This window comes from Phoenix dactylifera, chromosome 3, assembly GCF_051530095.1.
Source record: "Phoenix dactylifera cultivar Ajwa chromosome 3, Ajwa_hap1_PhDact_Kaust_v1.1, whole genome shotgun sequence".
Lineage (NCBI taxonomy): Eukaryota > Viridiplantae > Streptophyta > Magnoliopsida > Arecales > Arecaceae > Phoenix > Phoenix dactylifera.
Window position 1 is genome coordinate 54,776,717 of NC_143192.1, and position 27,256 is coordinate 54,803,972.

Below are 27,256 nucleotides of genomic sequence, written 5' to 3' on the forward strand. Positions count from 1 at the left end.
TAGAAAATAATAATTTTGCAGGCTCGCTCTTAACTGTCTTAGGTCCATGGTTCAAGGTTGGTTAAGGCCAACAAGTCTATTCGTCGCATTACCACTGCTAGTCTTCACTTCACTATTTCAAGGTTTGTTTAGGCCATCGGGTCTTGCTTGACCATGCGAATGACTTAAACTTGTCTTTTGCTTTACTTGGATTCGGCAGTGATCCATTTTGATGCCCATTTCATTATTCTAACGCTAGTTGACTGATAGAGCTTTTTCTAACTGGTTCAGGTTCACTCTGTAAAGATTTTGGGTCGCAATCAAATAGCTCGGGTAGAACAGGTCGGTATGTAGTATTTGAGTAGGAAGCCTACGAGGACTTGCAGCCACCTCATAGCTTGCTTCCTTCCAAGACCTTGGTAAATCCAGTAAACGTTCTCTTGAGGCGGAGGAGAATCTTGAGAGTTAAAGTCATATCAGCTGTGGCCTTTTCTTGGCTGGAGGGTAGCTGATTGGGATCTGCCCTTTGACTTGATATTTAAAGGGGAGAGAGAGAGAGAGAGAGAGAGAGAGAGAGAGAGCATCTGTAGCGCAACAAAAATTGTGGTGGTGCAGGAATAGGAACTGCTTTTTCAGTTCACTACCATACATCAAAATTTGTCATCGTTTTGAAGAGAAATTAAAGGAATTTACTAGCAGTAAAACAAAGTAAAAGCTCATTCTCCAAGCTGTCTGAGCACTTCACAATCCATGAGAATCACCAACTGATACATTACCTTTGCATCTTGGCAGAAATGCATTTGAATATAAAACAGTTCGTAATTAATTTTACTTGATAACAATCTGATGAAATGTTTCATGAAGATGAAGCCATCAAAAGTGAATTTTTAAGCTCCCCTTCCGGAGTGAATTAATTGAACATGAATGCTCAAATTTGTCATGCTATGATCTCAAACAAAATAAACTTTGCACCAGCAACTATAGATCTCGCTATGACTAAAAGACTGTAATGGCAATATAGTAGCCCGTAAATGAGACAGGCAGTTCAGCAGCTGTATCTAAGTCCGTAAGGATTTCCTAAAGATGTTACTTAGAAAATATCCAATTGAACCCAAGAAAAAACCTGTGAGAGCAGCAGACCATATAGTTGATAAGACAAATAGACCATTCCTGAACTAGACCAACCTGTCTTCCAAATAAATAAGATCTGGGTTGAAAGCATTTAATCAGATCATAGAAGGGCACTACCCTGAGAAGCAAGGTTTCCCTGTGGCTGTTCTTGGAACTTTTTATCTGTCCACATTGACGGTGACTCTTCACCCACCGCTAGTATTCTATCATGAGAAATGGTATGCTCACACCAAACCTCGATGCTTCTTTCAAAGCCCTTGTTCTTCTTCAGTAATAAATGTAACAATAACAAACTGGCCAACCATTCTTCAAATTTATTTTTGCGGTTCTTCATCAAGTCATTGCGCTTCAATTGATTGATGCTATTGTGTTGAACCTAAGACCCTCTCATGTTAGCTGACCTGGCTGGAAGACCCACTTCAGGCTTTTGGAGGATTCTATTTACTACCGAGGATATTTAGCAATTAATGTATTATAAGTGAGATTTTGTTTTAAAAAAAATAAATTTCTAAATCTTAGTGAAAGGTTGAATTGTCACATGGCCCGCACCAAGTCGTCAGGCCCATAGTTCGCTGCTCACATTTTCAAACCCAGAGCTCACCCAAGCCAGACTGAGTTGTCATCTACTCTTGCGCTTATGTACCGAGTTTCCTACTCCCAATTAATGTTAATTTGGTCAATACCGCGATTCTTCGATCTCAAACGCGTCTGTGATCGCAATCACCACTGTCAGATTTTGACTTGTTCACGAGATGCCATGGATTTGAGAGTAACCCGGGTCGGCAATCCTCTACGTCACATTGAATTAATTCGTGAGCTTTGAGTCTATAAGTCCAGAAGGTGGAAGAAATTTGAGCGAGAGATGACACGAACTGCTGGGATGTGAGAAGCAAGAGAATTAGGTTTGGTAGGGATATTATGAGAATATCTAAAAAACTTTAAACATCACAAAAATATTTTGGGATAGGAAATAGAGGTACAATGAGAAAGATGAAAGTTTCCATCTAAGTTATTTCATACTCATATAAATTTTAGGATTGCGATTTAGAATTTTTTTTTTTAATCCATGAACTTCTCTCTCTCTCTTTTGAGTGGAAAATAAAGTGTAAAAATAAGAATAATCCATGAAATTCTTAAGTTAGAGAAGATTAGTTCTAAATTAAAAAATGGATAAGCGAAAATTTTAACTCAAGAAGGAAGACTTGTAATCTAATAGAATTCTAGAAGGAAATATTTTTATCTATCAGTTGGAAATATAGGGGGAGCAGGTAGCAAGCTTTTCGTAAAGACAAGGCAAGCAAAGAACCGGCGTTGCAAGAGCTGATATCTGGCCCTGTCAAACCCCAGAAGTTGAAGTTGTGATAGACCTGGTAAAGAAAAAGCAAGTCATGCCATGTGAAAACAAATTACACCCAGGAGGAGAAAGGGGAAAAGGATGAGGGCAGAAAAACCTCGTCCACTTCATAGGTCACGATGCAGAGGAGACACAGGAGAATCCTGAAAGTTGAAGTCAAGATGCCCTGGCCTTTTCTTGGTTGGTGGGGTGGAAACCGATTGGGTTGTGCAGGCATTGACTTGGGCAAACTCTATTGGCTTGTCATGATGCAGAGGAGAATCTTGAAAGTTAGAAAGTCATGATGCCCTAGACTTTTCTTGGTTGTTGGGTAAACCCTTTTTCTTTGTTCACACCGCACTCGCGACGCAGATTTGAAAAATTAAACAATAACTAATTGGCCTTCTTCCAATCCAAATTAAATAATGAACGCTTTCCGGATCTATAAATAGGGTTCTCGAATCCCCACTTGGGTACCAACCAGCAGAACTAAAAAACCACGTACGGAACACCAAGCACCAAGAGAGCCATATTGATTATGGATGCTAGTCGTAGGCAAATCCTTCTTCCTCTGAATCATCTATCAATCAGCCTTCTCCTGCTATCCTTCTTCCTTCTTCCCTACTCATCAGAAACGGCAGTTGCTGCGACCGTTGCTTCTTCAATCATTGAATCCCAAGCGAGAGTTCTGCTCCATTGGAAATCCACCCTTCAAAATTCACATGCCCAACAACTCCGTTCTTGGTCTCTCCCCAGCAACACGTGCATGTGGTATGGCATCACCTGCATGGAGAATGGAGGCCAAGTTGTGATCACGGGCATCAGCCTACCTCGTGCGAGCTTAGTAGGTAAGCTCAACAGCCTCAACTTCTCCGCCCTCCCATCTCTCACTCGCCTCCACCTCCGATGCAACTACTTGTTTGGAACAATTCCGCCTAGCATACGCACGCTTCACTCTCTCACCTCCCTCGATCTCTCGCTAAATCGCCTTTCCGGCAATCTGCCCCTCGCTCTCGCTAGCCTCTCTAGCCTGACTGAGATCGACCTTTCTTCAAACAATTTCATTGGTGAGATTCCTCCTTGTTTCTTCGCCAACTGGACTGAGCTAACCTCCCTCAAATTCCAGCAAAATTTACTTGGTGGCGCACTGCCTCCAGAGATTGGCCAGCTCAAAAGTCTACATGTGCTTAATTTATACGAAAACAATCTCGCTGGTCCCATCCCTTCGACCCTTGATAACTTGACCAACCTAAAATTCCTCTCCCTTAGCAAAAATCAGTTCTCTGGCAATATTCCCCATGAACTAGGCAATTTAGTTAACCTCTTGGATCTAGAAATCTCATACAATTATTTAACAGGTTCCATCCCTTCCAGTTTAGGCAATCTCATCAAACTCAAAACCTTGTACCTTGGCTCAAATAATATATTGGGCACCATTCCTCATGAATTAGGCAATTTAGTGAACTTACGTGATCTAGAAATCTGGGAAACTCAACTATCGGAATCCATCCCTTCCACTTTAGGAAACCTCACCATGCTCGACATTTTGTTCCTCGACACCAATAATTTTTCTGGCACAATCCCTCACGAATTAGGCAAACTAGTGAACTTACATTCTCTAACAATCTATGAAAATCAACTATCAGGCTCCATCCCTTCCACTTTAGGAAACCTCACCATGCTTGACGCCTTGTACCTCTACATCAATAAATTATCTGGCACAATCCCCCGTGAATTAGGCAAACTAGTGAACTTACATTTTCTAGATATCAATAAAAATCAACTATCAGGCTCCATCCCTTCCACTTTAGGAAATCTCACCATGCTTGACACCATGCATCTCTACACCAATAATTTATCTGGCACCATCCCTCGTGAATTAGGCAACCTAGTGAATTTACGTGATCTAAAAATCTCAAAAAATAAACTATCAGGCTCCATCCCTTCCACTTTAGGAAACCTCACCATGCTTGACACCTTAGGCCTCTTCACCAATAATTTATCTGGCACCATCCCTCATGAATTAGGCAACCTAGTGAACTTACATTCTCTAGTTATTTATGAAAATCAACTATCAGGCTCCATCCCTTCCACTTTAGAAAATCTCACCATGCTTGACACCTTGTACCTCTACACCAATCATTTATCTGGCTCTTTGCCCCAAGAACTGGGTAATCACACCAACCTCATCTACCTAGAGCTATTTGACAACAATTTCTCAGGTTACTTACCTTCAGAGATCTGTAAAGGAGGTGCGCTTCAAGGTGGTATTCGTGCCGAAGCCTACAGGTGTAACCGAGCCAGGCCCATGGGTGGGGAGGGTATGAGTAAAACCGGCCGGGGTGCCCAACACACGGTCATTTCTGCCCGCATCGAACATTCTCCTAGCGAGATGGGGGCCCAGTGGGGGCTGCTATGCGGGGGTGGGTTTGTCCCTTCCTCCTCTTTTTTCGAGCAAAAAAAAAAAAGAATAAGCAAGTCATGACATGCAAGCGAGAAGTGGAAGCAGATGGTGCACTTAAAGAGTTTATATGCACTTTTTCTCCTTTCGCTTTTTTTTTTTGAAAATTAGGATAGGAAACCAAATTAATGTTTGGGTGAGGATGGGACATGAACCCAAGTCATCGATATCAACCTCCAATAACATTACTGACTCTAAAGGAGGGCTGCCCCTCTCCAAGGGTGGTGGGGAGAGGGCACGACTGCTGTCGGTGGAGGCCCTACAGGCGATTCGGTCAGATAGACCTTTGACAACTCGGGATATCTGGGGCTCATCTGCTCGTGGAGCGTCTCATTTGGTGTTTTTCACCTGGAAGCTCCCATCCCCGAGTTTCCTCAAGGTTGATGAATGCGTCCTGAAGGGAAGTAGGAGGGGTGACGCGGGCTTTATCATTAGGAGCCCAGACTCCAGGGTGATTGCTATCGGGGGCTGCCACTTGTTTGATACCTCGGTACCTGGGGCGGAGCTGTGAGTGGCCTGGGAGGGTTGGTGCTACGTTAGGCGTGCCTAGCGTGGGGGAGAGGTCTTACTAGAGGGCGTCTCTGTGACGATCATTGGTTGGATCCAGTAAGTATTCGGGAGGTCGGAGATTACCACCCGCTACTGAGAGATATTCGGATCATGGTTTCTGATGGGTTGGTGCTTCAGGCGAAGCACGTGTTTAGAGAGGCCAACGAGGCCGCAGATTGGGTGGCCTCTTTTGTTGCCAACCATTCGGAAGACCACCTTTGGGTGGGAGAGACGAAGTTGCCCCATGCACTCCGTGATGTACTGTTTTTTAACTTTCTTGGCTGTATCCGTATACGTTATGTATAATACTCCCGTTTTCAGCACACAAAAAAAAAAGTAAAAAGAAAAAAAAAAGAGGAGGGCATGCTCTTGGAGGGTGTAAATTCCAACTGAGTTTAGGCCCATATTCAATTCCATTACTTCCTAGAACTGAATGGAGTAGGTAGATTGTAGTCCAAATGAATTCCATTATTTCCTAGGATTGAATGGAGCAGGTAGCTATATCGGAGAAAGTTAAAGTGTCGACGTTACACACCGGCAAGTGTCTCTCTAAAAAGAGCGCAATCTCAGACGTCAAAATCTCTTCTTATCTGATATTCGAAGCAAGGACATGTTGATCTGTCTTTATCTGCCAGATGGCCTCATCTGGCACAAGAGCGAAGCCAACCATCTCATCTTTTCTAGAAGATCCCATTTACTAGAGGCATATGGTCTTCTTTAACCACCGGTCTAAATCTCAATGGCTGGCCTTATAATCTTCATGCACTCCGGACAACCTAAAGAAAATCAAGCCGTTAGATAGGAGCGGGCTCTGAATGGCATCATGCACCGTCATTTGGTGCACGTGGCGTCGGTTCACTGCACCCAGGAGGAGAAGGGGAAAAAGATGAGGGTAGAAAAACCTCATACACTTCATAGGTTGTTTCCTTGCAAGGCCTGGGTTGGTCTAGTAAACATTCACTTTTGAGGCAGAGGAGAATCTTGAAAGCTGAAGTCACGATCCCTGGCCTTTTCTTGGTCGGTGGGGAACCGATTGCCCTTCTTGGTTCACACGGCACTAGTGTTCCGTAATCAAGAGTCGAAGTCGTCGTGACACAGATTTGAAAAATTAAACAATAACTAATTGCCCTTCTTCCAATCCAAATTAATTAACACACGCTCTCCGGATCTATAAATAGGGCTCTCGAATCCCCATTTGGGTACCAACCAGCAGAACTAAATAACCACGTACGGAACACCTAGAGAGCCATATTAATTATGGATCTTAGTCGTAGAGAAATCCTTCTTCCTCTGAATCATCTGTCAATCAGCCTTCTCCTACTATCCTTCTTCCTTCTTCCCTACTCATCAGCAACGGCAGTTGCTGCAACTGCTGCTTCTTCAATCGTTGAATCCCAAGCGAGAGTTCTGCTCCATTGGAAATCCACCCTACAAAATTCACACGCCCAGCAACTCGGTTCTTGGTCTCTCTCCAACAACGCGTGCATGTGGCATGGCATCACCTGCATGGAGAATGAAGGCCGAGCTGTGATCACGGCTATCAGCCTACCTCATGCGGGCTTGGTAGGTAAGCTCAAGGGCCTCAACTTCTCCGCCCTCCCATCTCTCACTCGCCTCTACCTCCGACGCAACTACTTATTTGGAACAATCCCGCCTAGCATACGTACGCTTCCCGCTCTCACCTCCCTCGATCTCTCGCTAAATCGTCTTTCCGGCAATCTGCCCCTCGCTCTCGCCAGCCTCTCTAACCTAACTGAGATCGACCTTTCTTCGAACAAATTCACTGGTGAGATTCCTCCTTGTTTCTTCGCCAACTGGACCGAGCTAACCTCCCTCAAATTCCAGCAAAATTTACTTGGCGGCACACTGCCTCCAGAGATTGGCCAGCTCAAAAGTCTACGTTTGCTTAATTTATACGAAAACAATCTCGGCGGTCCCATCCCTTCGACCCTTGGTAACTTGACCAACCTAAGATTCCTCAAAGTTTACAGAAATCAGTTCTCTGGTAATATTCCCCATGAACTAGGCAATTTAGTTAACCTCTTGGATCTAGAAATCTCATACAATTATTTAACAGGTTCCATCCCTTCCAGTTTAGGCAATCTCATCAAACTCAAGAACTTGTTCCTTGGCTCAAATAATATATTGGGCACCATTCCTCATGAATTAGGCAATTTAGTGAACTTACGTGATCTAGAAATTTGGGAAACTCAACTATCGGGATCCATCCCTTTCACTTTAGGAAACCTCACCATGCTCGACACCTTGTTCCTCGACACCAATAATTTCTCTGGCACAATCCCTCACGAATTAGGCAAACTAGTGAACTTACATTCTCTAACAATCTATGAAAATCAACTATCAGGCTCCATCCCTTCCACTTTAGGAAACCTCACCATGCTTGACGCCTTGTACCTCTACATCAATAAATTATCTGGCACAATTCCTCGTGAATTAGGCAAACTAGTGAACTTACATTTTCTAGATATCAATAAAAATCAACTATCAGGCTCCATCCCTTCCACTTTAGGAAACCTCACCATGCTTGACACCTTGCATCTCTACACCAATAATTTATCTGGCACCATCCCTCGTGAATTAGGCAACCTAGTGAACTTACGTGATCTAAAAATCTCAAAAAATAAACTATCAGGCTCCATCCCTTCCACTTTAGGAAACCTCACCATGCTGGACACCTTAGACCTCTTCACCAATAATTTATCTGGCACCATCCCTCATGAATTAGGCAACCTAGTGAACTTACATTCTCTAGTTATTTATGAAAATCAACTATCAGGCTCCATCCCTTCCACTTTAGCAAATCTCACCATGCTTGACACCTTGTACCTCTACACCAATCATTTATCTGGCTCTTTGCCCCAAGAACTAGGTAATCACACCAACCTCATCTACCTAGAGCTATTTGACAACAATTTCTCAGGTTACTTACCTTCAGAGATCTGTAAAGGAGGTGCGCTTCAATATCTTACTGTGCAAAACAACTACTTTGAGGGCCCTATTCCAAGAAGTTTAAAAAACTGCTCTAGCTTATTGAGAGTCCGCCTTGAAGGAAACAAGCTTAAAGGAAACATCTCTGAAGACTTTGGGACATACACGAATCTAGACTACATTGACATGAGCTACAACCAATTATATGGCCAGATCTCACCAAGTTGGGCACATTGTCAAAATTTGAAAAGCTTCAGGATTTCAGGAAACCTACTTACTGGGAATGTACCCCCTGAATTCGGAAAGTTGCTTCAATTAGGATTACTGGATCTTTCTTCAAATCAACTTGCAGGAGAAATACCAAGAGAGTTAGATACCATGAGCTTATTATTCAACTTGAATTTGAGCAATAACAAAATATCTGGAATAATTCCCTCGGAGTTTGGAAAATTATCCAATCTGGAAATTCTTGATTTATCTAACAACGACATCAACAGCCCAATACCACCACAATTAAAGGGTTGTATTAAACTGCGCATCTTGAATTTGAGCAAAAATAAATTTGATGGGATCATTCTGTCTCAACTTGGAGAGTTAAAAGGATTGCAAGATTTACTTGATCTGAGCCATAATCTTTTTGGAGGAGAGATACCATCACAATTGGCAAGTTTGACAAATTTAATATCTTTGAACTTGTCCCACAATAATTTGTCAGGTGCCATTCCTTCATCTTTTGGAAGCATGTTGAGTTTGTCATCAATAGATGTATCGTACAACAATTTGGAGGGCCCAGTTCCGAGAAGCAAATTGTTTCAAAATGCTCCAGCATTGTGGTTAAACCATAACAAGGGATTATGTGGTGAGGTGCCGAGTTTGCCTTCTTGTGGATCAACCACTGTAAGCACTCATCATTCAACTAAAAACCACATTATACTCTTTATTATCACTCCTATATTGGGCAGCTTGGCTCTTTTAGGTTTGTCTACTATCATTATTGCTGCTCTTCGTAGGAGAGGAAACACTACAGAGAAAAAAGATATTGATGTTGTTATTGGCGATCTGTTTTCTATATTGAATTTTGATGGAAGAGTTGCTTATGACTATATCATCAATGCCTCCGAAAATTTTGATGAGAAATATTGCATCGGGAGTGGAACATATGGCAAAGTATACAAAGTAGAACTTCCAATGGAACAAGTGGTGGCTGTTAAAAAAATTCATCCGCTGGAGGAAGGAGTATTTGATGAGAAAAGCTTCCAGAACGAGATTCAAGCATTAACCAGAATTCGACATCGTAACATTGTAAAACTTCATGGATTTTGCTCAAGTTCAGGTTGTAAATTTCTTATATATGAGTACATTGAGAAGGGAAGTTTAGCTAGCATCCTTCGTAATCAAGAAACAGCACAGGAATTGAATTGGGAGAGAAGAGCTCATATCATCAAAGATATTACCCATGCTTTATCATATATACACCATGACTGCAATCCATCCATAGTGCATCGAGACATCTCCAGTAATAATATATTATTAGACTCTGATTTCAAGGCTTATCTTTCAGACTTTGGTACTGCAAGAATTCTGAAATCTGATTTATCAAATTGGAGCACAGTAGCAGGCACATTTGGATATACTGCCCCAGGTAAGTCATTCTTCCAATTTGTTCTTCTTATTATTGTAGCTATTCTATTTGTGATATATATATATATACTTTGCTTTATCTTTCTATTTCGATGTCTTATGTGGCTTACCATGCATTTGAAAAATAGGATTAGTACATATTTGCTAAATAGAGATTTTTCGATAAACCTATGGTAATGGTTAGATATTTCATTTGTGAATCTATCCATATGAGAGCTTAGACATTTAAATAAAAGCAAACTAGTGCCTATAGATAATTAATATTTTCTTATGATGATTATATTATTTAACTGGTAATCATTTAAAGAAAATAAAAAATAAAAACTATTACTAAGCATAAACTTTAATTAATCGATAATAACATTTATTTTACAAATATCAAAGTATTTCCAAAAGTTAATATATAAATTAAATTTGAAGACAATATATTAGCATTTTTGTTAAGTTTGAAAAAAATTTACTTAAATTGGAATAACGTTATTCCTTTCTCTATTTTTTTGTAGAGCTTTCGTACATGACAAGGGCGAATGAGAAATGTGATGTATACAGCTTTGGTATAGTAATATTAGAAGTAATAATGGGAAGGCATCCAGGTGATCTTGTCTCCTCCCTATCTTCATCAGACGTCCAGCAGATGCTATTCAGTGATGTGCTAGATCAACGCATCTCACCTCCTGCAGCTTATATGGTCAAAGAAGTGTTGTTGCTGGCTATTATAGCATTTTCATGCATCCGCGTTTTACCACAAGCACGACCAACCATGCAAAGGATATCTCACTTATTCATAAGTGGCAACATTCCAACTATTCACGAGCCGTTCAACTCAATTAAATTATGTCAATTAGTAGAGTTTTTAACATAGATGTCGTGCTTAAAATATACAAATCTTATGTAGTTCTTTCATGTTGAATGTAATAAGTTATTGTAACTCTTTTCTATTTTTACCTTCTAGAAACACCATTATATGAACCTCCACTCTATTGTTCCCATTCACTATTATTTTCAACAAATTTAAGGGAAGCGTCTCACTTCCTCCATTTTTCCAAAATAGATTGTTTTCTTCACCTTTCTTTTTATATGTAGTGTCATGATGGCCTATGATGCCATGATCCATGTGGTAGTTTCAAGTAGAATGATTTTTTTTATGGATCCATGAGTATCAAAAGAGGGGGAGGGGGAGGGGGAGGGAGAGGGGGGAGGCAAAAGACTGTGATGGATCATTGTGATATAACCATGGCAGCATTCAGAAAATTATAAATACAAAGGAGACTTCTTTTTAGAATTGTATGCATAGTCACAGCCAATTGTCAAATTGACAGAAGTATGGTCGAGCAGGACTAGCGAGATAGACTTCTAGTATGACTCTCGAGAGAAGAATAAGCAATTTGTGTATTTTAATTGATTTTTTTTTAAAAAAATTCTGAATCTTAAAGGTTGGATAAATATTGAGAAAAAAAAAAGAAAGAAAAAGAAAAGAGAAAGATTTGAGGAATCTATAAAGAAGACAAAACAATCCTTCGCCAATAATAGATATAACTAAATTATTAGGACACGACACGGAAGACATGTCAACAGACATGTAAAAATCCTAGAAAATAGCGTCATGCTGCCAAAACTTCCTCATGGAATCAAAGTCTTCCAGATCAAAGCCACCCAAAGTAATTTCTCTGATACATACTCTGAACTAGAAATATTCCTAATTTAAGTATGAATTTTAATCTATTCAAACCCTACATAGAAAATAATAGTTTTGCAGGCTCATTCTTAACTCTCTTTGGTCCAACGTAAAGGTTGGTTAAGGCCAACGAGTCTACTCGTCGCATTACTGCTGCTAGTCATTTTTCACTTCACTATTTCAAGCTGACCCAGCACTTCACAATCCATGAGATTCACCAACTGATGCATTATATTTGCACCTTGGCAGCAATGCATTTAAATATAAAAAAGTTCGTAATTACTTTTACTTGCTAATATTCTAATTGACCAAAAGTATGTTTGAGCAAGACCAACTGGTTAAATTTCTAGTATGACTCTGGGAAGAAGAATTAGCAATCAATGCATTGTAAGTGAGATTTTTTCAAAAAAAAATAAATTTCTAAATCCTAGTTAAAGGTTGAGTTGTCACACGGCCCAGTTTCTTCACATGACCAGCACCAAGTCGTCAGGCCCATAGTTGCCTGCTTATATTTTCAAACCCAGAGCTCACCCAAGCCAGACAGAGTTGTCATCAACTCTTGCGTTTATGCATTGTATTTTTGTGCGCATACATGCGTACTGAGTTTCCTACTCCCAGTTAATGTTAATCTGGTCAATGCTGCGATTCTTCTATCTCAAACGCGCCTGTGATCGCAGTCATGACTCAGATTTTGATTTATTCACGAGATGCCATGGATTTGAGAGCGACCCCGTGGGTTGGCAGTCCTTTACGTCTCATTGAATTAATTCGGAAGCTTTGAGTCTATAAGTTCAGAAGGTGGAAGAAATTTGAGCGAGTGATGACACGAATTATTGGGATGCGAGAAGCGAGAGAATTAGGGATATTATGAGTATTGACGAGAAGATAAGTTCTGGTGAGAATACCAAGTCAAAGGATATCAGTACAGCTGGAAAATTGATTGCAATTCTAACAAAGAAGTGTTAGCATAACAAAATTTGCTGTAGAGTTTGTTTGGATAACAAACTTTGTTGTAAACAATATTATATATATGTGCATTCAATCAATGAAGAGCTATGTGGTTGAAACCAATTAAGCATTACGTGCTTTCCCTTTTCTTTATGGTATCAGAGCCTTGCTCGACCAACGTCAACATGTCCATTACTCAAGTCTCTCCTCATAATACTTCATCTTCTATCACCTCACCCACATTTACCACCTTGCCACATCCTGCCACAGTTAAACTTGGGCGTGAGAATTTTCTTCTCTGGAAAGCTCAACTGACCCAGTATTTGCGTGGCCAAGATGACTTTGGCTATCTTGATGGGTTGATCACACCACCACTGAAGCATGCTAGTGATTCCAACTCAGCTACTGGTGAAGCTGCTTCTATTCCCAATCCAGCTTATCATCATTGGTTTAAACAAGATCAACTTCTACTTAGTACTATTATGTCTTCTTTAACGGAAGGTGTTCTCTCTCAAGTAGTTGGATATTCTATATCTTGCGAAGTTTGGCTCGCCTTGGAACATATGTATGCATCTCAATCTAGGGCACGAATTATCCAAATTCGCACCCAACTTGCGAACTTTCGCAAGGGTAATTTATCTGTCTCTGATTATTTTCAGCGAGTGACTGGGTAATGTGATACTCTTGCCGCTGCTGGTCATCCTTTGGGTGATGATGAAATTATCTCCTTTCTCCTCGCCAGTTTAGGATCAGATTATGATCCATTAGTCATATTTGTGACAACTCGCATTGACCCTATGAGCGTTGAAGGACTCTATAGTCATATGCTCACTCATGAAATACGACTTGAGCAACAAAATAATGTTGCTAATATATCTGCATCTTCAGTCAATGTTGCCTCTCATAACCAGACAAATCATGGGAGAGGGCAGCACTCTGGTAATTCCTCCCCCAACTTCAATCGATCATGGGGGCATAATTCTACGTGTGGACGAGGTGCTTTTCCAAATGGTGGTCAAACTAGTTCCTCTCGTGCAACCAGCTCTTCACGCCCAACTTGCCAAGTTTGCAGAAAATTTAGACATTCAGCTATTAAGTGCTTTCATCGCTTTGCCTTATCCTACCAAAGCGATCCACCTCAACAAAAGTCTCACACTCTTCTTGCGGCACCACTGCAACACTCTGACTATGATTGGCATCCTGACACAGGAGCAACACATCATCTCAATGCGGATATGAGCAATCTCAACATATGGATGATGAAAACACTAGTACAGACACTATTCAAGTTGGCAATGGTGAAGGTTTGCACATTTCTCATATTGGTTCCTCCCATATTTCTTCTTCTAATTGGTCATATCTCCTTAAAAACATCTTACTTATTCCCCAGATTCAGATGAACTTACTTTCTGTTCATCAATTTGCTAGAGACAACAATGTCTATTTTGAGTTTCATGCTAACTTTTTCTTGATTAAGGATTGCAATTCTGGGAAAATGTTTCACCGCGGGCCGCTCCGCAAGGGTCTCTATTCCATGCTTTCCTCATCTCAACCATCTTCACCTTTAGCTCTTATTGGTGTTCGTGCATCCATTGAAGATTGGCATAGGAGGCTTGGTCATCCTGCTTTTCAAACAGTCTCAAAAGTTGTTTCTCATCACCAACTTCTAGTTTCTTCCAATAAAAGACAACGTGTTTGTTCTGACTGTCAATTAGCTAAGAGTCATAATCTACCATTTCCATCATCTGAGTCAAAGTCTTGACAACCTTTAGATTTGATCTTTACAAATGTGTGGGGCCCTTCATCTATACTTTCAACTAATGGTAATCGTTATTATGTATCTTTTGTGGATGATTTTACTAAATTCATTTGGCTATTTCCTAACAAATTAAAGTCTGATGTCGAGTCCGTTTTTCACTATTTTCAAATCTTTGTTGAACGACAATTTAATCATAAAATTCATGCCATACAAAGTGATTGGGGTGGTGAATATCGTTGTTGTAATCAATTTTTTTAAAAACACTGGCATTGTTCATTGCTTGGCTTGTCCTCACGCCCATCAACAAAATGGGTCAGTTGAGCGACACCATCGTCATATTGTCGAAATGGGATTATCTCTTCTTTCTCAGTCATTCATGCTAAAAACCTTTTGGGAGGATGCTTTCTTAACCTGAATTTATTTGACTAATAGACTCCCTACTCCAATATTACAAAATAAGTAACCTTATGAATTGCTTTTCCATCATCAACCAAAATATAAATTCTTGCGTGCATTTGGTTGCGCATGTTGGCCATGTCTTTGTCCTTATAATCATCATAAACTTGATTATAGATCCAAGACTTGTGTGTTTCTAGGTTATAGTCTAGATCACCATAGTTACAAATGTCTCGATCCCTCTAATGGTCGAATCTATATATCTCGTAATGTGGTGTTTGATGAGCATCATTTTCCCTTCCGACCAACGTGGTACTCTTCCTCTCCTGCTCAGTCACCTCACTCAAATCCAAATAGGCATATTATTTATCCTATCACCCACTCATCTATTTCTCCTCTGTCAAACTCATCCACTTTGCGTGTGTCAAACTCATCCATGCCACTTCAATGTTCTGTACCTAGTAATTCTCTTCCTCGCTAGTCTAACATGATGTGTGATTCTTTAGAAAGATCATGTGAATCCATAGCTGCTCCTATGACCGACTCTTCTCCAACTACTCCAACAAATGAGTCCAGTGCCAATATGCTATCTAATACCTCTCCAAGTGCTCTTGTTCCTACTAATTGTACTCATGCAATGACCATCATATCTCAAAATCAAATTTTCAAGCCCAAAGTTGCTATTGATGGTACCATTAAATATCCTCTACCAAAAGCATTAATTGCTGAATATGCTGATGTCGAGCCTAAATGTTATACTGATGTTATCAAGAATATTAAATAGCGAGAAGCTATGAATTCATTTGATGCTTTGCTCCGAAATGGAACATGATCTCTTGTGCCTCCGAAATCTAACATGAATATAGTGGGTTGCCGCTGGGTTTTTCGTGTCAAGCGTCGTGCCGATGGATCTATTGATAGGTATAAGGCTCGACTTGTGGCCAAAGGTTATTACCAGCAACACGATGTCGACTACTCAAAGACTTACAGTCCAGTTGTGAAGCCAACGACAATTCGTACCGTACTTTCAATTGCTATTTCTAACAACTGGTGCCTCCGTCAAATAGACATTTAAAATGCTTTCCTCCATGATTTTCTCAACGAGGAAGTATATATTGATCAACCATCTAGTGATCGACATCCACAATTTCCCAATCATGTGTGTCGACTGCACAAGGCATTATATGGTCTTAAACAAGCCCCTCGGGCTTGGTTTTTCAAGTTGAGTAATTGTCTCTTGGCACTTGGCTTCATTGCTTCAAAAGCTGATTCTTCACTATTTATCTTATGGCAGCAGTCACTAGTAATATTCTTCCTAATTTATGTGCATGATATCATAGTCACTGGTTCAAATGCTACCAGTGTTAATTCTATTATATGGCTTCTCAATGCTGACTTTGAAGTTAAGGATCTTGAACAGCTAAACTATTTCTTAGGCATTGAAGCACTTCATGTTCCTGAAGGATTGTTCCTTATGCAAAGAAAGTATATTGCCAATCTTCTTTGTCGAAGTCATATGGACAAAGCTAAGCCATCTCCATCACCAAGGTCTACTACATGCTCTCTATCTGCTTATAGTGGAGTACAATTTGACAATCCAACATTATATCGAAGTATTGTTGGTGGACTACACTACTTATCCTTCACTCGTCCTGATATTGCCTTCTCAGTTAATCGGGTATGTCAATTCATGCATAACCCACTACTTCCTCGTTGGTAGGCTGTGAAATGCATCTTGCGTTACTTGAAGCACACCATATCTCATGGCCTTCTCATTGCAAAAGACTCGTCACTGAATTTACATGCCTTGTCTGAAGCGAACTGGGTCGGCGACACCGATGATAAACGCTCCACAAGTGCCTACTGTATTTTTCTTGGTAAGAACTTAATCTTTTGGAGTTCCAAGAAATAATTGCACGTAGCAGCACAGAAGCTAAATATTGTTCTGTTGCAAACGCCACTGCCAAACTGCAATGGATTAAATCTCTACTTCATGAACTTGGTTTCTCGGGGTCCAAAACTCCCACACTTTGGTGTGATAACATCGGAGCAACTTATCTTTGCTCTAATCTAGTTTTTCATGCTAGAACAAAGCATATAGAGATTGACTTTCATTTTGTCCGTGATAGAGTTGCCAAAAATCAATTATATGTTCACTTTATCTTGAGCAAAGATCAATTAGCTAATGCTCTTACAAAGCCCCTATCCATTACTCAGTTCACGTTGTGCGCAAATCTTAACATCGCTCGCTCTCGTTCAGATTGCGGGGGCGTATTGACGAGAAGATAAGTTCTGGCGAGAATACCAAGTCAAAGGAGATCAGTACAGCTGAAAGAATTGAAATTGATTGCAATGCTAACAAATAATTGTTAGCATAACAAAACTTGTTGTAGAGTTTGTTTAGATAACAAACTTTTTTGTAAACAATATTATATATATACATTCAATCAATAAAGAGTTGTGTGGTTGAAACCAATTAAACATTACGTGCTCTCCCTTTTCTTTAATGAGAATAGCTAAAAAACTAAAAACATCACAAAAATATTTTGGGATAGGAAATAGAGATACCATGAGAAAGATGAAGGTTTTCATCCAAGTTATTTCATCACTTATATAATTTTTAGGATTGCGATTTGGAATTTTTTAATCCATGAAATTTTCTCCTTTTTTTTTGAGTGGAAAATAAAGTGTAAAAATAAGAATAACCCATAAAATTCTTAAGTTAGAGAAGATTAGTTTTAAATTAAAAAAATGGAAAAGCGAAAATTTGAACTCAAGACGGAAGACTTGTATTTTGATAGAATTCTAGAAGGAAATATTTCTATCTATCAGTTGGAAATAAATGGCGAGCAGGTAGCAAGCTTTTCGTAAAGACGCGGCAAGCAAAGAACCCGTGTTGCAAGGGCTGATATATGCCCCTGTCAGACCTCACGGAGGAATTCATGAGGCCTCACACCCCACCGTGATAGACCGGGAAAAGAAGAAGCAAGTCCTAATTTCAATATCTCGGTACCTACAGCCATTTCACCATTGGGGCCATTCAATATTGATAGGCCTCTGTTCTTATTCAAGATTCCTCGCGCCCTATACCGATTCTCTAATAACTTTGCCGTTTGCAATTAAGATTAGCCACTTGGTGACAAAGAGCCCCAGCTGTAGGGAAAGCAAGGGGCAAAGTTTGATAGCAATTTCGTAGCAGAGGACGCTGCCATGTAAATTAAGATACCAGACCCCAATGGCGTGAAACAAAATCCAAGGTGTGGGGCTCAAAATAGCTTGGGTTAAAGAAAAACCCAGACTGCAATCGGCCCAAATATTCTTGATTGGGAGTTTTTTTTTGTGATGGCAAGGAAGGCAAAAGAAGCCATCTGACCATAATGATAAGGGAGGAATCTTCAAAAATTTTTACCCCAAAGCCAAACATGAGTAATCACAGAAAAGGAGAGGAAGAAAAGGTGGGTGCCATCAATTCTAACTTAATAGTTGATGGCCTTGCTTGACTTTTTTTCTAATCTAATAGAGTGTATGAAATGACTAATTGTTCTTCTGTTTGACTTTTCCATCACCACATGATAATTAGGAGGCTTTTTTTTTTGTGATGGTAAGGGAGGCAAAAGAAGCCATCTGACCATTAATGACAAGGGAGAAATCTTCAAACTTCTTTACCCCAAAACCGAACATGTGTAATCACAGAAAAAGGAGAGGAAAAAAAGGTGGGTGTCATCAATTCTAATTTAATAGTTGATGGCCTTGCTTGACATTTTTTCTAATCTAATAGAGTGTGTGAAACGACTAATTGTTCTTCTGCTTGACTTTTCCATCACCACATGATAATTAGGAGGTTTTTTTCTATGATGGTAAGGAAGGCAAAAGAAGCCATCTGACCATTAATGATAAGGGAGGAATCTTCAAAGTTCTTTACCCCAAAACCAAAGATGAATAATCACAAAAAAGGAGAGGGAAAAGACGTGGGTGTCATAAATTCTAATCTAATAGAGGATGGCCTGCTTGATTTTTTTCTTTTTTCTAATCTAATAGAATATATGAAATTTGGCTAATTGTTCTTTTGCTTGTCTTTTCCATCACCACATGATAATTAGGGAGTTTTTTTTTTGTGATGATAAAGGAGGCAAAAGAAGCCATCTGACCATTAATGATAAGGGAGAAATCTTCAAAGCCCCAAAACCATACATGACTAATCACAGAAAAGGAGAGGAAAAAGACGTGGGCGTCATCAATTCTAATCTAATAGATGATGGCCTGCTTGACTTTTCTTTTTTCTAATCTAATAGAGTGTATGAAATTAGGCTAATTGCTCTTCTGCTTGACTTTTCCATCACCATGACCCTGCATGTAAAAAGGCACCCAATCCTCACCTCGGCACCAATCAACCGAGCCAAAAAAAAAATCACCCGGCACTTTTGGAGTTTCCTAGAGCTCTATGGAATCCAAGCCCTTGCACCCGTAAGCCAATGCTGATCGGGCTCTTTGACAGTAGATTCTGACAAAATACAAGATTTCTCCAGATCCTTGTTTCTAGTAGAATAATGGAACGAGTCCATCTATCACGGTCTATATTTCGGACGCTTCCATTGGGCTCCTTGTTGCATGTAAATATATTTGTTATTAATTATATTTTTAGATTTGCTGGTTACGTCTTTTTGTTCTCTTATAATCAGCAATACCTTAGGTACCGGTGTGGGTAACCTCGTCGCCCTCTCCTCCCCATCCAGGCGACTCTCTCAATCAACTTGGAGGTGAGGGTAACCTCGTCGCCCTCTCCTCCCCATCCGGGCAACTCTCTCAATCACGGGCGACTTTCGCAATCATGGGCGACTTGCGCATAAAGAAATACTTCCTTGGGTCGATAAATAGGGCTCTCGAATCCCCATTTCGGTACCAACCAGCAGAACTAGAAACCACATACGGCACACCTAGAGAGCCTTATTAATTATGGATCCTAGTCGTAGGCAAATCCAATACCAATCCCTCCCTCTTAATCATCTATCAATCAGCCTTCTCCTGCTATCCTTCTTCCTTCTTCACCACTCATCAGCAACGACAGTTGCTGCAACCCCTGCTTCTTCAATCGTTGAATCCCAAGCAAGAGTTCTACTCCATTGGAAATCCACCCTTCAAAATTCACACGCCCAACAACTCGGTTCTTGGTCTCTCTCCAACAACATGTGTATGTGGCATGGCATCACCTGCATGGAGAATGGAGGCCGAGCTGTGATCACGGGCATCAGCCTACCTCGTGCCGGCTTGGTAGGTAAGCTCGATGCCCTCAACTTCTCCGCCCTCCCATCTCTTACTCGTCTCCACCTCCGACGCAACTACTTGTTTGGAACAATCTCGCCTAGTATATGCACGCTTCCCGCTCTCACCTCCCTCGACCTCTCGCAAAATCGCCTTTCCGGCAATCTGCCCCTCGCTCTCGCCAGCCTCTCTAACTTGACTGAGATCGACCTTTCTTCAAACAAATTCATTGGTGAGATGCCTCCCGAGATTGGCCAACTCAAGAGTCTACGTGTGCTTTATTTATACAGAAACAATCTCGCTGGTCCGATCCCTTCGACCTTTGGTAACTTGACTAACCTAAGATTCCTCGAACTGCACAGAAATCAGTTCTCTGGTGATATTCCCCGTGAACTAGGCAATCTAGTTAACCTCTTGGATCTAGCAATCTCATACAATTATTTAACAGGCTCCATCCCTTCTAGTTTAGGCAATCTCATCAGACTCAAGACCTTATACCTTGGCATAAATAATTTATCTAGCACCATCCCTCATGAATTAGGAAACCTAGTGAACTTACGTGATCTAGATATCATAGAAAATCAACTATCGGGCTCCATCCCTTCCACTTTAGGAAATCTCACCATGCTTGACACCTTGTACCTCCACACCAATCATTTATCAGGCTCTTTGCCCTAAGAACTGGGTAATCACACCAGCCTCGTCTCTTTAGAGGTATATAATAACAATTTCTCTGGTTACTTACCTTCAAAGATCTGTAAAGGAGGTGTGCTTCAATATCTTATTGTGCAAAACAACTACTTTGAGGGCCCTATTCCAAGAAGTTTAAAAAATTGCTCTAGCTTATTCAGAGTTCGCCTTGAAGGAAACAAGCTTAAAGAAAATATCTCCGAAGACTTTGGGATATACCCGAATCTACACTACATTGACATGAGCTACAACCAATTATATGGCGAGATCTCACCAAGTTGGGCACATTGTCAAAATTTGACACGCTTCAGTATTTCAGGAAACCTACTTACTGGTAACATACCCCCTGAATTCGAAAAGTTACTTCAGTTAGAAGTCCTGGACCTTTCTTCAAATCAACTTGCAGGAGAAATACCAAGAGAGTTGGGTACCATGAGCTTATTGTTTAACCTGACTTTGAGTGATAACAAAATATCTGGAATAATTCCTTCAGAGTTTGGAAAATTATCCAATCTAGAAATTTTGGATTTATCTAACAACAACATCAATAGCCCAATACCACCACAATTAGAGGGTTGTATTAAACTTCGCTTCATGAATTTGAGCAAAAATAAATTTGATGGGATCATTCCATCTCAACTTGGAGAATTAAAAGAATTGCAAGATTTACTTGATCTGAGCCATAATTTTTTTGGAGGAGAGATACCATCACAACTGGCAAGTTTGACATATTTAATATCTTTGAACTTGTCCCACAATAATTTGTCGGGTGCCATTCCTTCATCTTTTGGAAGCATGTTGAGTTTGTCATCAATAGATGTATCGTACAACAATTTGGAGGGCCCAATTCCGAGAAGCAAATTGTTTCAAAATGCTCCAGCAGAGTGGTTTATCCATAACAAGGGTTTATGTGGTGAGGTGTCAAATTTGTCTTCTTGTGGACCAACTACTGTAAGCACTCATCATTCAACTAAAAACCACATTATACTCTTTGTTATCACTCCAATATTGGGCAGCTTGGTTCTTTTAGGTTTGTCTACTATCATCATTGCCGTTCTTCGTAGGAGAGGAAAACCTACAGAGAAAAAGAATATTGATGTCATTATTGGTAAATTGTTTTCGATATTGAATTTTGATGGAAGAGTTGCTTATGACTACATCATTAATGCCTCCGAAAATTTTGATGAGAAATATTGCATCGGGAGTGGAGCATATGGCAAAGTTTACAAAGTAGAACTTCCAATGAAACAAGTGGTGGCTGTTAAAAAACTTCATGCAATGGAAGGAGTATTTGATGAGAAAAGTTTCCAGAACGAGATTCAAGCATTAACCAGAATTCGACATCGTAACATTGTCAAACTGCATGGGTTTTGTTCCAGTTCAGGTTGTAGATTTCTTATAAATGAGTATATTGAGAAGGAAAGTTTAGCTAGCATCCTTCGCAATCAAGAAACAGCAGAGGAATTGAATTGGGAGAGAAGAGCTCATATTATCAAAGATGTGACCCATGCTTTATCATACATGCACCATGATTGCAATCCATCCATAGTGCATCGAGACATCTCCAATAATAATATATTATTAGACTATGATTTTAAAGCTTATCTTTCAGATTTTGGCACTGCAAGAATTCTAAATTCTGATTTATCAAATTGGAGCACAGTAGCAGGCACATTAGGATATACTGCCCCAGGTAAGTCATTCTTCCAATTTGTCTTTCTTATTATCATAGTAATTCTATTTGTTATATATATTCTTATACTTTGATTTATTGTTCTATTTCGATGTCTTATGTGGCTTACCATGCATTTGACAAACACGAGTAGTATATATTTGACAAATAGAGATTTTTCAGTAAACCTATGATAATGATTATATCTTTCATTTGTGAATCTATCCATACGAGAGCTTAGATATTTAAATAAAAGCAAACTAGTGCATATAGATAATTATATTTTCTAATGTAAAATATTAATACATAAACTAAGTTTGGACACAAGATTTTGGCATTTTTGTTAAGTTTGAGAAGAATTACTTAAATTGGAAACAAGAAGATTATTCATTTCTCTATTTTTTGCAGAGCTTTCGTACATGACAAGGGTGAATGAGAAATGCGATGTATACAGCTTTGGCATAGTAATTTTAGAAGTAATAATGGGAAGGCATCCAGGTGATCTTGTCTCCTCCCTATCTTCATCAGATGTCCAGCAAATGTTATTTAGTGATGTGTTAGATCAACGTATCCCACCTCCTACAGCTTATATGGTAAAAGAAGTGTTGTTGCTGGCTATTATAGCATTTTCATGCATCCGTATTATACCACAAGCACGACCAACCATGCAAAGGATATCTCACTTATTCATAAGTGGCAACATTCCAAATATTCACGAGCCATTCAACTCAATTAAATTATGTCAATTACTGGAGTTCTTAACATAGATGCAGTGCTTAATAGCTACAAAAATCTTATGTAGTTCTTTCCTATTGCATGGAACAAGTTATTGTAACTCTTCTCTATTGTTGCCTTCTAGAAACACCATTATATGAACCTCCACTCTATTGTTCCCATTCACTACGCTTTTCAACAAATTTAAGAGAAGTGTCTCACTTCTTCCATTTTCCCAAAATAGATTGCTAAAAAATAGTGAAGATTTTTATATGTAGTGTCTATGATGCCGTGATCCTTGTGATATTTTCAAGTGGAGTGATTTTTTTGATGGATCTATGAGTATTAAAATGAGGGGGGAAAAACAAAAGACCATGATGGATCATTGTGATATAACCATGGCAGCATTCAGAAAATTATAAATAGAAGGGAGACATCTTTTTAGAATTGTATGCATAGCCACAGCCAGTTGTCAAATTGACTCTAGGAAGAAGAATTAGCAATTAATGTATTTTAAGTGATTTTTAAAAAAATAAATTTCTGAATATTACTTAAAGGTTGGATAAATATTAAAAAAGAAAATAAGAAAGAAAAAGGAAACAGAAAGATTTGAGGAATCTATAAAGAAGACAAAACAATCCTTGGCCAATAATAGATGTAACTAAATCATTAGGACACGACATGGAAGACATGTCAACAGACATGTAAAAAACTTAGAAAATAGCATCAATGATGCCAAAACTTCCCCATGGAATCAAAGTCTTCCAGATAAAAGCCGCCCAAAGTAATTTCTCTGATAAATACGCCAAACTAAAAATATTCCTAATTTAAGTATGAATTTTAATCTATTCAAGCTCTACATAGAAAATAATAGTTTTGCAGGCTTGCTCTTAACTCTCTTAGGTCCAAGGTAAAGGTTGGTTAAGGCCAGAGAGTCTATTCGTCTCATTACTGCTGCTAGACATTTTTCACTTCACTATTTCAAGGTTTCTTTACTTGGATTCGGCGGGACAAAGACTTACTACTAAGATTAAGATGTCAGTTGCCAGCAGTGATCCCTTTTAATGCCCATTTCATTGTTCCAATGCTAGTTAATCAAAATCTGAGAGAACTTTTTCTAGTTGGTTCAAGTTCACTCTGTGAAGATTTTGGGTCGCAGTCAAATAGTTCGGGGAGAACAGGTTGGTATGTATTATTTGCGTAGGAAGCCTGCGAGCTCTTGTAGCAGGTCCAATACAACTGGGAGAAGGGGGAAAAAGAAACCAAAGATGAGTGCAGGAAAACCTCAGCCACTTCATAGCTTGTTTCCTTTCAAGACCTTGGTAAATCCAGTAAACGTTGACTTTTGAGGCAGAGGAGAATCTTGAAAGTTAAGGTAACATCAGCTCTGGCCTTTACTTGGTTGGAGACGAGCTGATTGGGATCTGCCTCTTTGACTTGATATTTTTTTAGAAGAGAGAAAGAGAGAGAGAGGGAGGGAGAGAATCTGTAGCACCATAAAAATTGTGGAAGTGCAGGAACAGGAGGAACGATTATAAGTGAATCGGTTGTGCATTAAAATTTGGCATGGTTTGTGGAGAAACTAAAGGAATTTACTAGTAGCAAAACAAAGTAAAAGCATATTCTCCGAGCTGTCCCAGCACTTTACAATCCATGAGATTGACCAACTGATACATTACCTTTGCATCTTGGCAGAAATGGATTTAAATATAAAAAAGTTCGTAATTACTTTTACTTGCTAATATTTTATTGAAATGCTTCATGAAGATGAAGCCATCAAAAGTGATTTTTTAAGCTCCCCTTCCAGAGCGAATTAATTGAACACAAATGCTGGAATTTGTCAGGTTATGATCACAAACAAAAGACTTTGCACCAGCAGCTATGGATCTTGCTACGACTAAGAGACTGTAATGCCAATAGAGTAGCCAGTAAATGAGACAGGCAGCTCAACAACTGTATCTAAGTCCATAAAGATTTTCTAAAGATGTTACTTAGGAGCAAGTAGATGCCTACCATATCCTTCTGCAAATTTGGAAGCCATCCAAAATACATGATAATGTGAGTCTAAGAAAGCCTATTAAGCCCCAATTGTTATATATCGGATCTGTGACCATCTCATCATTTCGGCCAGTCAATATTGATATGCCCATGTTCTCATTCAAGATTCCTCATGCACTGTAATGTTTTCTCTAATGACCTGACCATTTGAAAGTAAGATTAGGCCCTTGGTGACAGAAAGCACAGCTTTAGAGAAAGCAACTGATAAAATGTGATAGCCATTTCACAGCAAAAGACATGGCAATGTAAGGGTAGCAGACCACAATGGTATATACGAAAATCCATAAGTGTGAGGCCCAAATTGGCTTGGGTTAAACTGAACCCAGACTGAAATTGGCAAAATTATCATTGATTGGACTAAGCCTCCAGGGAAGAGTGTGGTTCATTTTGGATCAGCATTCCGTCAAGAAAAATTTCATCCAACTAATCCCATCCTAAAAATATCCAATTGAAGCCTTACAGCTTCTTAACTCCTTCCTTTTTGTACAAGCATATGGCGACCACATTTCTGCTTGGGGAACGCAGGGAAAATCTGGATGATGATATAATGTTGCATCTATCATTTTTTGACATCTAAGTAACCGATAATCCTATCATGCTTACCCTCAATTTCTCGATGCATCCTTTAGGTTCTACTCTTTTCCTAGCATCCATAATGAGAGTCTTCCTCATGGTAATGGTCCAGTGAATCCCTTATGGCCAGCTCACTTGGCTAATGGTCATTATCACATAAATTGTATGGCACCTGCTCGTTATGTTTTTCTTATGAATAAATTCAACATAGTTCTAATCTAATATTGAGGCTAGATTAACCATTTGTTTTGTTTCAGCTGTGCCATTAAGACATAATTGACTATTCAAATTTCAACTAAACAAAGTCAGTTTCCTTTCAAGAGTTATGACTCAAGAACACACACTTGAGGCAGGTAAATATGTGTCTTGAAGCTAGATCACATCCTTAGTTACATAGATTTTTGGTAATTTTGAATTATTATTTTCTAGAGGACCAAAATCTGGTCATGGGATTAGGCTAGGATAAGGTTCATCTTAACAATAGATAAATGATTCTAATTTCACCAAATCAAATTTCTTGAGAAACTCCCATAAGAGCTGGTGAAGCTCGAAGTCACCTCCCTGGCCCTTTTCAATTGATAGCTCCAAATATCTCTCGACCTGGGGGCATCAAAGAAGACAACCAAGAAGGTGGGTGTTTGTGTGTGTGTTTGTGTGTGGGGGGTGGTGAAAGAAAGTAAAAAAGGAAAAAAAAAAAACTTGCATTCAAACCTATGAAATCATTGAGGAACACTAAATAAAAGATCATAAAAAAAAATTATCAACTTTTTGTGTCAAGAAAGTGGTAAAAGAAGAGTGAAATTGAGCCTTAGATTGAGGAAGAAAATTGCAACAAGGTCATATAGACGTAGAGCGTCATTTCAATTTTATCGATGTCCCTGAAGAGATATAGACATAGAGTGGAATTGAGAAGAGCTAGAGTTTGATAGGTTACCTGCTTCCAAGAAGAGAGAAACTTGAAATCTTTTGAGAGGACTCCGGTTTCGGAGTAACAACGGTCACCATGGATGGATTCGAGAAGAAGAAGTGAAGAAGGGACAAGGAGGAAGCAAGAAGAGGCAACAGAAACCCTAGCCTTTCTTGTCCAACTCTGGATTACCGTAGATTAAGAGAGAACTATTTCGAGGTCACCAAAGTTGTGTTGTAACTATGCATAGGTTTCCAGAACTATATTAAAGTCCATAGCGGGTTATTTGCAAATAACCCACTGTATTACGGAAATTAGCTTAATAGTAAAGGGCTTGTTTGCCAAGAATAGCTCATAAGAATAGAACATGAGAAACTTGCAAGAATATTATTTCTATGGGAAGTACTTTGCAGTGATGTAACGTGGTTTTTTTAACTAATCTCAGCAAATAGTTTGCCAAATTTTAGTTTCAAACTAGATATACATTGTTTTGTGAACAACCTTCGTAATAATTATATAATATTAAAATTGTTAAGGTATTCATTGGTAATTTTGGATTAAG

At 39.4% G+C, this 27,256-nt stretch overlaps 3 protein-coding genes and 1 non-coding gene across 6 annotated transcripts in view; 3 read left to right on the forward strand and 1 right to left on the reverse strand.

Moving 5' to 3' along the window:
* The window catches only part of LOC103698924 (UDP-glucose:glycoprotein glucosyltransferase-like), a 92,314-nt gene that overhangs the window by 22,813 nt on the left and 42,245 nt on the right, over window positions 1-27,256 (reverse strand). The gene's annotated exons all lie outside the window — the stretch shown is intronic.
* LOC149768155 (uncharacterized) lies at window positions 2,722-11,032 on the forward strand. Its single transcript, XM_089929353.1, has 4 exons — window positions 2,722-4,732; window positions 5,016-5,355; window positions 6,696-10,044; window positions 10,547-11,032. Exons 1-4 carry the CDS (start codon window positions 2,982-2,984, stop codon window positions 10,903-10,905), a joined length of 5,799 nt encoding a protein of 1,932 aa, XP_089785479.1. The 5' UTR covers window positions 2,722-2,981; the 3' UTR covers window positions 10,906-11,032.
* LOC113461659 (small nucleolar RNA Z247) lies at window positions 13,368-13,506 on the forward strand. Its single transcript, XR_003383954.4, has one exon. It is a non-coding gene; the product is annotated as a small nucleolar RNA Z247 (small nucleolar RNA).
* On the forward strand, window positions 19,704-23,397 carry LOC103699429 (MDIS1-interacting receptor like kinase 2-like). Its single transcript, XM_089929848.1, has 2 exons — window positions 19,704-22,463; window positions 22,851-23,397. The coding sequence occupies exons 1-2, from the start codon at window positions 21,011-21,013 to the stop codon at window positions 23,207-23,209; spliced, it is 1,812 nt and encodes a 603-aa protein (XP_089785974.1). The 5' UTR covers window positions 19,704-21,010; the 3' UTR covers window positions 23,210-23,397.

What these genes read in the sequence shown, in the direction of transcription:
- LOC149768155 (XM_089929353.1), top strand. Translation starts at nt 2,982, where the DNA reads ATGGATGCTAGTCGTAGGCAAATCCTTCTTCCTCTGAATCATCTATCA. An exon ending in ATTCGTGCCGAAGCCTACAG is followed by an intron (nt 4,733 to 5,015) that starts GTGTAACCGAGC and finishes TTTGAAAATTAG; the next exon opens with GATAGGAAACCAAATTAATG. An exon ending in TTAGGAGCCCAGACTCCAGG is followed by an intron (nt 5,356 to 6,695) that starts GTGATTGCTATC and finishes CGGAACACCTAG; the next exon opens with AGAGCCATATTAATTATGGA.
- LOC103699429 (XM_089929848.1), top strand. Translation starts at nt 21,011, where the DNA reads ATGAGCTACAACCAATTATATGGCGAGATCTCACCAAGTTGGGCACAT. An exon ending in ATTAGGATATACTGCCCCAG is followed by an intron (nt 22,464 to 22,850) that starts GTAAGTCATTCT and finishes TATTTTTTGCAG; the next exon opens with AGCTTTCGTACATGACAAGG.